Below are 12,134 nucleotides of genomic sequence, written 5' to 3'. Positions count from 1 at the left end.
CCCTTGGCCTGGTGTGGAATTACCTTCATTTGGTCCTTTTAGCTGTCTCCCATGTGCACATGTGTGGCACAATATAAGGTCATTACTTAACTTACAACACAGAGAAGGCCAGAGTACCTGAACACAACAAAAGCATGAAGATGTAAGGAGAATGCACAAACTCCACACAAAAGTGACAACCCAAATATATCTTTGGGAGCAGTAACAGAGGAACACTGTCAAGTAGAGTGCATGGCATGGCAGTGATTACTGACACTTCTTTATAGCTTCAGAGATCTGGGTTGAATTCTTGGCCTAGACGCTGTCTTTGTTATGTTATCCACAAAGGAATTTGTCAAGTATTCAGATTTACTCCCAGCATTCCAGGGACATGCAAGTTAAGTTAATTAAAGATTTGATCCTGTATGTGAGGCTGTGAGTAAGTCTGCTCTGAAATGGATTGGGCATGTGACACCATATTGGAAAAAGAAGTTTTTAAAATGAATTGAAGAATCAATAAACAATTTTGAAAGGCATTAGAAAAAAATGTTTAAAAAAAGTTTCAAAATTCTGCTCACTCATTTGCAAATCCCTTTACATACATATGCAGTCTAAGAAATTAGTGTACTGTATTTACCAAAGCAACACTGTTAGGCAGCAGTACAACTAATTCATGGTCTTAATGCTCCTTGAAATGTTTCTCATTTGCTATAATGCACTCCTGATAGCTTTACCTATTCTCATTAAAATCGGCTTACTGCGTGTTAAAATGAAACAAGTGCTATGTGGTATTGTGTAATGCTGAATTTGACTTCAAATAAAGAAATACGGCAAGGAATTGCTGTAAATATGTTTAGAGAATGCCACCTTTATCCAACACTGACCAATTCTGAAATCCTGTAGTACTAAAAAAAAATTCACTAGAAGTATAAGAATGTGGAAAATTCCTATGAATTACCAGTTCTTAAAAGTTCGTTCTTCACTTGACACTTCATCTTTACAATATTGATAAACAGATAGTAGACTTTTACAAATGTCCAAATTTTGGAAAGTCAAAGTGGAATGGATTAAAAAAGTATTTATACAATATAAATAATTATGTATATTATGCATTTCTCAAATAGTGAATAATTTAATAGTAAAAAGATAAAGAAATATAATTAAAATTCATGTTTAAAAGTAAGTTAATGATGTTATGAAATAAGTAGATAAATATATTTTACTTAAAAAGATAATATTCTCAGATCTGCATAATCCAATTCAGGGTAGCTGACAGCCAAGCTTATCCCAGCCAGGAACTAGCCCTGAATGGGGTGCCAATCCATCACAGGATCTGCGATCACACAAGCCTACTCTTCCATACTGTGTACTAATCTGTGCCACACAGAACCTTCCAGAAGGACATGAGGTTTTTCCTTCTACAAATGTTGTTGTGTATCATTCCCACTGTTACTTCTGTTATTACTAGCATATTCCTATTACAATCACAAATTTGCTTAAACCACCGATTCATCATCATCAAGGTATTGCTGGTGCTTTGTAGTGGGAGTACATTTGTCATGAGTTCGCCATTATCTGATCTTGCCCATTTATAGGTTATGTATAGCAAGCAAATATGTTATATATTCTTTTTAAAAATTGTGTACTTGGGGGTCCATATCAATGACAGGTTGGACTGGTCTTGTAACACAGAGGAACAAAATATGAGCAGGCTCTTTTTTTCTTAGGAGACTGGGCTCCTTTAATGTGGGTAGTGACATCCTTCACATCTTCTACAACTCTGTGATGGCTAGTGAGATTTTTTTTTCTCACTGTGCGGTGCTGGGATGGTAACATCACTTCAAGAGTGGTCCACAAGCTAATTAAAAGAGCAGGCTCAGTTATGGGACACACTGTGAACCCCTCGGAGGTAGTAGCAGAGGAGCAATTTTAAACAAAACTGAGTGCCATTAAGAACAATGGTGCACACTCTGGCACACTAATACTGAGTACTTTTAGTCAACAAATCATTCAGCAGAAGTAGAAACACTGGGAGGGCTCCTTTATACCACCACTAAAACACCTGCATAATGCCTCACTGTTACTGCCAAATCAGAAGATCAGAAGCTTTTTTTTTTTTTTTAATTTTCTTATATTTAGTCATTCTGGTGTATGGTTAGACCATAAAGTGTTTATGCATTTCATTTATTTATTTAATGAGCTTCTGCTACAACCCGAATTTCCCATGGGAACAAATAAAGTTTATTCTATCAATATGTTTGAGATAAAATAAGGTCTTTTTTGCAGCCTTTTCCAAAGATTGACTGAAAATGTTTGCCAGGGTCAGTGCACACTAGTTGGTAAATTGTTAAGTTTTTATAAAGCATGTGGTAGAAATTGTTAACCTTAAATATATACATCTATTAATAATCAACCTGAACAACCAGGCATGTGGAACTTGTCCATCCAGTCTTTATTTCTCATCATGAAGAGGGAGGGATACAGTACATCACAAGCTCCATGACAGTAGCCTGTGATGGAATGGTCACAAAGTAAAGACAGTCTTAATGGGTTACATGATAGTCAGCCAACTTCTTGAACCATCACCTAGAACCTTCTTATTCTTTGTTGTTCACTTGACCTTTATCTGGTTTTCTGATATGCTTTAACAAGTGTCTGACATTTATTAACCCTTTTATACTACTTATAAGATAGATACTATATTTTAATGTGGAAAGTATACCAAAAAATGTTATGCACAATAACTATTACTGTACACCCAAATAACTATATGACCCCTAAGTCTCGTTTTTATTCTACCAGCATCACCAAAGGTATAATCAAAACCAAAATTATGTTTCCCTAGAATGAAGGAGTGCTTGAGAGCTAGTCTCAAGCAGTGTCATATGATTAATGTGTAAATGCACTATCTTTTATATGATGGCTGCCATGCATCATATGGTAGAGACCAAAAGCTCTAAAATGACAATGCTTACATGCATAATAAAAATAAAGGTTGATAACGTGCTAGACGTGGACAGATGTGGGATAGAGTCAATAACATGTTCATGACAGAGGATACTTTGTTTATTAGAGGTCTGCACAAATCACTTCTAGGTACCTGGTTTTTCCCCTCACAGTCCAAATACATTGTTAAGAGTGTCTGATGACAGTACCTCAGTGGCATTACAGGTATGTGCATAAATGTGTCCTGCAGTGGTCTGAAATCCTGTTCCTTACACACCAGGATTGTGCACTAGAAAACACTGGAGTGGATAGATGGATATCATACAATGTTATACCATATACGTACATTTGTGAGGTCCAACTCTTTGACAGGAACTACATACCTGCAATGTTACATCTTGAAGGCAATTGGAGGATTTGCTGTAGATTCTCCCTCAGGCATACCAACATCAGATAAAATCTAGGTATGATGGGCCAACTTTATTTCAAACGTTAGAAGTGTGATTGGTATGAGAGACAGTGGGAGGTAAAACTCGCCAGACAAAAATTTACAAAAGTGTGGTTTTAAGTTGGGTTTTCTTAATACAGAATATATAGTACATAAACATAAACTGAGAAGAAGCTAAAAACAAATTACACAAACAGGTTAAAAATAGGCTTTCAGGCATAAAATTGTAAATGTATAAAATATAATGTTACCATTTATAGTGGTACACATTAAGACACTGGGACCTTAACTGTAAATCTAAACTTAGAAAAAAGTGCTCATTTAAAACTGATAGAAGCAATTAATATTCAAGCAATTACATATGTGTTTATTAATAATTAACTATTAAATTAATAATAATTAGACACAGGTCTATTATCCTGAGTTAGAATTTTGCCCAAGCTACTACCCATGTGTATTTTGCATATTCTCCCCATATACAGTACATTTCTCCTCTGGATGCTGTGGTTCTCCTCAATCATCCCAAAGATTTATGTGTTACATTAAGTCATAATTTTGAATTGTCCTGGTGTGTTTGAGTGTTGGTGTGTGCATAAGTTTGCCATGTAGTGGACTAATGTTCTGGCAAAGATTTGAGTCTTAGTGGTACTAAGAAAGGTTTGATGGCTCTTTCACCCAGCAAAGGATGCAGCAATGTTAAAAAAGGACTGGATTGCTGCAATGTTTTCATGGCAGAATACAGTACAACATTCTTCTTACCCATTCTAAAGATATACATGTTATCTGGTGACTCTAAACCAGTGAGAGTGAGTATACAGTATATGTGTATAAGAGTGAGCTCTTCAGCAGATCTAGTACTCTAAAGTTGCTGGGATAGGCTCAGATTTGACCTCCAAACAAGCCTGAAGTGGTATAAGGTTCAGTAAGTAAATTGATTAACAAACATGTAACACTATCCTAGATATTTTGGACCTTTGTTGGTTTGATAAGATTTTTGTTCTGGGTCATGATGGCCTACACAATTAATCCCCATTATAATACATAAAGCAGCTAAGAAGGATTAATATATGCCATTAAAGAGCTTCCAGGCAAAACATGAAGTCACTGTACCATTGGACTTATTTTAAGATGCATACACTACAGCTTTAAAATAAAAAAAGATAAAAAAAAATGCAAATCCACTCAGCTATATTATATATATATGTGTGTGTGTGTGTTTTGTATTAATTTGCATCTCAAAACCAGCATCAGTGATAAACTGAATACAAAGCAACAAAATTGTATTTTCTTAAATCTGAGTATCCACAAGGGGGCATTGTAAATTACCAAAAAACTTCAATTTAGTGTGCGCAAGATACAAGTAAAGTGAGGAATGATTAAACATGATTAAAATGAACTGCGACACTGTTTGTAGTTTACAAAATTTTATTAAATCTTTTTTGAGGAAGCATACTGGAAAGTGCATGAAAGCAAGTAACACAAATCTACTTATTGTCAAGGTGCCAAAAAGGATGAAACAAAAGACTACCGAGCAGCTGCTTGTCATGACTTCTTTGTTTGACTACAATTATTCCTTAGGCAGCCTGTGCCATAAACCATTCCGTACTGTTAGTAAAATACTGTATAAGACATAATGACATGAACCTCAACTGTCATGACATTTTTGACCACAGTAACATTTCCTATAAAGGCATTTATTATAAAATCCAAAGTGCTATAAAACCACCTTTCATTGAAAACAAAAAGACCTAGAACCCTAGGAAAGTGACTCACTGCTGCTAAAATACAAATAGCACTGTGCTCCTGACTCACGTGAGCCTTGGGCAGAAACACAATTGTAACTGATGTATAAAGTGGCTTGATGGTTTTTATCTTGGATTTCTTATAATTGCTGGTTCTTCTGCTGCTATGTTTTTGCTAGTTCTTTGGTAGTTTGCAGGTACCAGTTCCAGACTGGACCATTAATTTGGTTTTATTTACCAGCAAGTTCTTAATGATGGTCTAAAGATATGTAGAAGGAATTGAATAGCACAGTGTATTTTACACTTTTCAGCAGCCTAACCAGTCTGTTTTCACATTGCCTACTTTAACAATCTTCAGAGTCCGGTCGTCCAATTTAAGATAGTACCAGTCCTTGAAGAAGTAACTAAATCCTGCAGTTAAAAGGAGAAAAAACATTGGTGAATGTCAATATTTCAGCTGTTTACAAAAGGTATAAATTATATAAATATATATATATAAATATGTGAATTTCCCCTTGGGACTAATAAAGTATCTATCTATCTATACAACATCAATGATTTCAGAACAAACATAATTAATAAATGAAGCTAAATCATATGTCCAGGTAGGGCATGAAATCAAGAATTTCTAACTAGCTTAACCATTTATTGCAATTCTTATTGTAAACAGATGGGGTCCACACCCACCTGCTGTTTTCAAAAATCAGCTGCCCGATTAAACAATAATTACTGGAAACAAGTTGCACAATGCTCCTGGCATGGAATAAAGATAAAAATCCTAAACTAAAAGAAAGTGCTTCCTGATTTTACTCTTGGCCGACTCTGGCCTTATAATGCTTTAGTAAAACATGTTAACATACACTAGCTATAAAGCGGTAAGTGACTTTGTTGCAGTTATTTCTTAAAAAGCATTTGAAAACCATAGCATAATGGGTAAATGCCCCACCTGCTTAAACCCATAACCTTTTTATTCTCAGTCTTCCCATTCAGCAGAAAAGCCAGCTGGTCTTCATTAAAGTGGAAAGCTGCTCTTATTACCCTTCTGTAGGGTGGTTGGGGTGCATTAAAGATGCCATCTGACAAAAAGGGTTTACCACTTTTGATACCAACATAACCAGTTTGCACTGCGTCTGTTAATGGTCATCCAGCCCTTGTTTCAAACTTATGAGCTCTTTTTTTTCCAGGCACATAAAACTACTTAGTGTGGGGCTGATGATGTCACTTCATCCGTCCCACCTTAACTTCAACGTACCCCCCTCCTCTTAAAATTCCCATTTCTCATGAATTGATCTAATTTCTAAAATTAATATAATGAGATTGCCTGTGCCCGTCCCAGGTTGTCCACTCAGTAGTTTTCTAAACTGTAAGTTTTTGATTTTGACACTTACTTTGGCAGGAAGAAAATCGCAGCCTGTCTTGCTGAGTGAAAGGAAAAAGTATTTGGCACAGGACGCTGTAATTGCTCTTTCTTAATTTGGATGTGGTGATGTCTCTACACCCACTTTATCTCTGTTATATTAGTATAGTAAATTGCCCATGAAAACAACAGTTGATGATAATTTAGAAGGTAGACTATACGTAAAAAAAATTCAAGCCCAAACTTTGCTAATGATGTTCTTTGTTTACTTGGCTCAAACTTTTAATCATTGTTTTTATAACTTCTGCTTCTCACCAAAATATTTATTTTAATTTATAAACAGTGCAGATACTGTGACAGGGCTTCTCATAAAACTGTTGCCCCAGGAGAGAACTGATAAGATAAGCGTACCGGTAATTCTTTTTTTTAATTTTTACTGTGTTTGTCTCAGATTTAATTTCTTGTTACTTGTTGAGCTGTTGAATCTAAATGCATCTTTGCGCTTTATCTAAACTACTTGAAATATTTAATTGTTTTCTTCCATGTGCATTTAAAACCGTGCAGCTGAAGCTGAATAGAAGATTAACTTGCTTCAATGTATATTATCCTAAAAAAGTGGTCAAAACTCATTTTTCTGCAGAACTCTGTGTTAGTGTGTTGAACATTGGAGTATAAAGTTTTAAGTTGCCCCTTTAAAAGCACTGAGGCCTGGAATCATTGAGGTGTGCATTTTAGCTTCTTATTTAACAAGCAGACACAGGCATCTTTGTCAAGTAATACAGATGGACTCTGTATGCTATCATCATGCATAAGAGGGGAAATATATTTTGGTGAATGCATCCAGAACACTCTGCAAAGACCCACATCAGTTTCATTCACCTTGTGCATATATATTTGGTCCATGTTTGTGTTTTGCTTGCAAAAAGACCAAGCTATACAAGGCAACTTCAGAATTTGTTTCTGGAGGCAATGTGCCAGATCTAATAAGAGCCTGGCTGCCTTCTTTGAAACCACTGACAACCATGGCTCCAGGAAGTTGGGGAGCAGACAGCAGTGATCCCGTCTCTATGCAGCCCATGAATCTTGCCCAGTATTCAGCTTACCACTGCCCTGAAACTCCAAGGCTGCATCTAAGCTATCTGGCACTCCATTCCAGGCATCAGCAATCAGTTTGGGGAAGCCTGGATCCATCTTTTTCTTTGCTTCATTATATCTGCAGAAAAGAAATGCAAAACAAATACATTAAAAGTAGGAAACAGATTCTTTACACAAAGTGTTGTAGCAGCAATATGTCTTGTCACTGTGTAGTCTACTCAATATCCATGGCAGAAGTTAATGAAAGAACTATGGAGTGTTTACTGGAGGAAAAAATACAAGGTATTTCAACAAAAGGAAACCCAAAGCATCTTGGTAGTGGCGTAGTATGTGGCTTGTTTGTAGCTGAGGCTCCTTAAATTGGTTCAAGATCAACTATGGAATTAAATACGCATCCACTATGACCAATACTGTATTATTAGAAGCATGCAGCTAATTACTTTTTACCTCATTATTGTCACATTATAGGTACACTGCTAGTACTGCTAATGATTAAAAGGTGACTGAGTAGCAGAGTACAATCTACTTAAGTGGCGCCAAGCCCTCTGAAATTCTGACTCTAGTTTGACCTTCCCCACAGAGCATTAAAAGTAAAATCATATCCAGATGAGCAAACTTAACAGTCATAGAGCTTAATGAATACTTGTGCCTTTTCTGGTAGAGCCCAGGTGATAAAAGATTCATTTTACTTGAGCTAGCTTTTTTATGTATTCATTTTTTCTTGATCAAGTAGTTGAATTTAGGTTGAGAAAGCTGCCCATAATTACACAGTGAAGCAGGGATCCTACTGTTTTGTATGGAAGGACAATAGACTTGGATTATCTCATATTTATTTTCAGTATTAGTAATGTTTAATATTTTACACATGTATTAACTCATAAAATATTGTGGTCATAAAAATAATATATGCTTTTAAAATTGTTTCTTTCGTCCTGTACCTCCTGACTCACAATAAAATCTTCCCATACGTAAACCATTTAACACGTCTTGATATCTAGTTATGCAAAATGTTAAGCTTTTGGGATTCCCCCATATTTGTGGCTCTTTAGACCTGTAAAACCCTCATTTGTAGGACATTTTTGGACCGAATTTTATGCAGGAAATCACACTCTTATGATAAAGAGTAAACCAATAGGTGTCTTTAGCAAAAATAATCAGAAAGACTTGAAGTTATGCATGTCACATCAACTGACCCCCTAATGGGATAAGAGAGATAAAAAAAAAACTCCTTTTCAAAATACTGTACATTAAAAAAATGGTGATTAGAAATGTAAGTATGGTGGTTGGAAATATAGGCATTTGGAGTGTTGTTTTATGGTATTTCAAGGTTGCTGATCAGGCATATGATATTTTTGATATTTGATTATTTATCAGTGGTCCAGCTCTCTAAAAGCCACTCCCAGAAGGTTAAAAATGACAAATTTTAAATATAAGCATATGGGTTACTGGTTTGAAGGTTAGTGATTACAAATATGATATTTCTGATTTTTGATCCTTTACTAGGCAGCCAGTTCTCTATGGGCCTATATGAAATGGGGAAAAATTACGAATTTCTACTTCAATCGAGAATATTTAGACTTTAAGCTTTTAAATTGAAGCACACATTTTAATGTTTCAAATATTTGATACAGCTATTGTTTATAATGTACTACTACCTCATGAACTAAATTATTGTATCTCTTATGATCACCCCAAATTGAAGTGGATTATGCTAATTCAGACTATATATTGTTACAAATTCCAAATTTTCTGGGGTGGTATAGTGGAGTAGTGGATAATACTGTTGCCTCATATCATCATTCTGGTTTTGAATCCTGCATTTGCATATTGTCTAGGTGGAGTTTGTACATGCTACCCCCATTAAGGGTGTGCAATATTAGCAAAAAAATATATATCTCGATATTTTCCGGCACTTTGATGGATATCGATAATTAGACGATATTTTGCCTCCTTTAAAAATGTGTTTGTAAAAGCTTATTGCTCTAGCTTGGTCTTGTTAATAGGATATTAATTATTGCTTACTAATGAGATTAATGGAAACAACTGTTAAGGAAAACAGGTCCTATTTATTTACTTAAAACTGAAGTAAAATAACACAAAAACATTAAAATCACCAGTCAAAGTGTTACTGGGATCAAAGAGTGTAAGTATGGGTAAACCATTTCAAAGTGGTCTATAGGATTTACACAAAAAATTGCACTAAGGCCAACAAAACAATTATAATGTGAACATTTTAAACGGACATTTACTATTAATGTAAACAAGACATGAAGAAAGGGAATAAAATACCAATCATAATTGAACTACAGGGCATGAACATTATAGTCTGGATAAACATGAATTGTGTAACATATGAGCAAGAATAAAAATCTAACATACTATAGTATAAAAATCCAAAGTCTTGTCAAATACTGCACAGGAAAAAAAAAACTATAGAATTTTTTGACATGTTCTGTCATATATTGCACAGAGATACAAAAACATCCAAACCTTCATTTTTAAACAAATTACTGACTTCAAGTTCTGTTTGATATTGCAGATAACAGAAAACAAAAATAATACAATTGTAAAATTCTACTGAGGACATTTTGTCCACAGCATCACGGCTTTAGAGCAGCACAGTTACATGGTACAACATTTCCTCCAGTCCTAAAAGCCCTTTCAGAAGAGCTGCTTGGGGCAGGGGTGCACTGGTACTTTTTTAAGTTTCCCCAATCTGAGGAAATGTACTTCTTGTGTTTTCCACCATTCAAGTGGATTACCATCACTGTCCACCTCAGGTTTCATCAAGTAGCTCTTGATCTCTTTTTCAATGGCAGTGTGCAGAGACTTGACTTCTCTGAATGTCTGTGTTGGTTTTAAATTGCTGCTAAAAGACTTTTTTTCTTTTTTGCTCCCTCCCTTGTGTCATCACCTGCTCCAACTTCTGAAGCCATAGGGACGAGATGAGGAGGCAAAGATAGCTTGCAAAATAAAACCCGCCCAATAGGCATATGCTTCTTATGGAAATAAAAATAATTACATAGATTTTTTGAACCGATTAATAATTTGTTCAAACTGATTTCCCCCACACATACCCCGACACCTATGGGGCTCTGGAGTTCGTTGTCTTTTAAGCAACATCAGTTTTTTTTCAAAGCCAAACCACCTCCATGCAAGTGAGAATGATCCATGTCTTGCAATTAAATCTAATGACGTAGATTGTGAGGCTGTATTATCCCCTGCTGCTGTTTGCCAACTCATTTTTAATCAGCTAGGCTAGCTTAACTTGTGGTGTGCTGACCACATCCTCACAGCAGTCTGACCTGTTAGGCTACATGAGATAGTGAATGCGTGGACTCTCAAGGCGTGTTTTTGATTGTTTTTTGCAAAGTGATTAAAATATTATCTTAGACGATACATATCGCACACTCCTACTTGCCATGTTCATGTGGATTTTCCTATCTCTAAAAAGACATAGAAGCTAGGTAAACTGTTCATTCCAATTTTATTATGTGGCCAGGAACTTATCCCAGTAATACCCATCACAAGGCAGGGCACTAATCTATCACATGCACAATTTTCTTTTAATAAATTCATACTCACTTACTTATACAGGACTACTTTAGAGTGGTCAATTAACCTAACATATGCATCTTTGGAATATGGGAGAAACACCAGAAAACCTTGTAAAGTCCACAAAAACACCCCCTGGGCTGGAATTGAGACTTGGGGCTCTGGAGCTGTGAGGTGAGAGGGTTAACCATTGTGCCCCAATGGTTAACCGGTATTTTGTTTAACATTATTTAAAATTTTTAGTTTAAAATGACCAACTACGAAACTGCTAAAATTTGTAATATTCAAAGTTGGCGGTATTTTGTATATTTCTCAGACATCTGATTAACTAACTTGAAAATACAACAGTTCCAGCAGAATTTATCATAAAAAGCAGATAAGATTATCTGTCAAAGATGAGCTGGACAGCCAAAAACTCACCTCCAGAACTTATCTTCTGCAAAGATATATGTCTTCTTATTCTTCCCAAATGAAAATGCAGCATCAACTTTTTGTAGGTCAGCTGGCAGACCCAGAGTGGAAATTTTCTTGGGGTGCCCTTTCTCTAATGTGCTTGCAGAGTAAATCCAATACTGATTGCCTGAGGAAAGCAGAGTCAGGGTTATATAATAAATATGGTTGATTGTCCACATAAAGTAACATAAAATATCACATAAATTCCTCACCTTACCAACTTGTGTCATAGTGATGACACCGTAGTCTCAAATCACCTTATTTATCATGCTTTGAAAATGCATAGCAATTACTTCTTGTTTATTTCTAAGTATGCTATTTGTGCCATCACTATGCTTCCTTAATCTCTAAATTATTTTGATTTCTGATAAAAATGTGTGACTGAATGTATCCTTTTACTTGCATTACATCTTTCTGAAGTGTCTAGTGTCATTAACACAAACTTTACAGTTTTGATACAGAAAATAAAAAGGTAACCAGTTAAACATGGCCTGACATAAGAAAACAGCTCTCCAACTTTGCTCTAGAATTTACCATCAAAAGAAACTGTACTGCTCAC

At 35.5% G+C, this 12,134-nt stretch overlaps 1 protein-coding gene across 1 annotated transcript in view; it reads right to left on the bottom strand.

Moving 5' to 3' along the window:
• Window positions 1-4,780: 4,780 nt before the first annotated feature.
• mmp2 (matrix metallopeptidase 2) overlaps window positions 4,781-12,134 on the bottom strand; it is a 62,341-nt gene continuing 54,987 nt past the window's right edge. The window contains exons 11-13 of the mRNA XM_028809317.2: window positions 11,543-11,702; window positions 7,576-7,685; window positions 4,781-5,526 (exon numbers count right to left, since the gene is read on the bottom strand). Of these exons, the coding sequence (XP_028665150.1) occupies window positions 5,423-5,526; window positions 7,576-7,685; window positions 11,543-11,702 (374 nt within the window). The 3' untranslated portion in view covers window positions 4,781-5,422. The remainder of the gene's footprint in view (window positions 5,527-7,575; window positions 7,686-11,542; window positions 11,703-12,134) is intronic.

This window comes from Erpetoichthys calabaricus, chromosome 9, assembly GCF_900747795.2.
Source record: "Erpetoichthys calabaricus chromosome 9, fErpCal1.3, whole genome shotgun sequence".
Taxonomy (NCBI): domain Eukaryota; kingdom Metazoa; phylum Chordata; class Cladistia; order Polypteriformes; family Polypteridae; genus Erpetoichthys; species Erpetoichthys calabaricus.
Note: the sequence above shows the minus strand (reverse complement) of the source record. Positions and strands in the feature narration are given on the sequence as shown.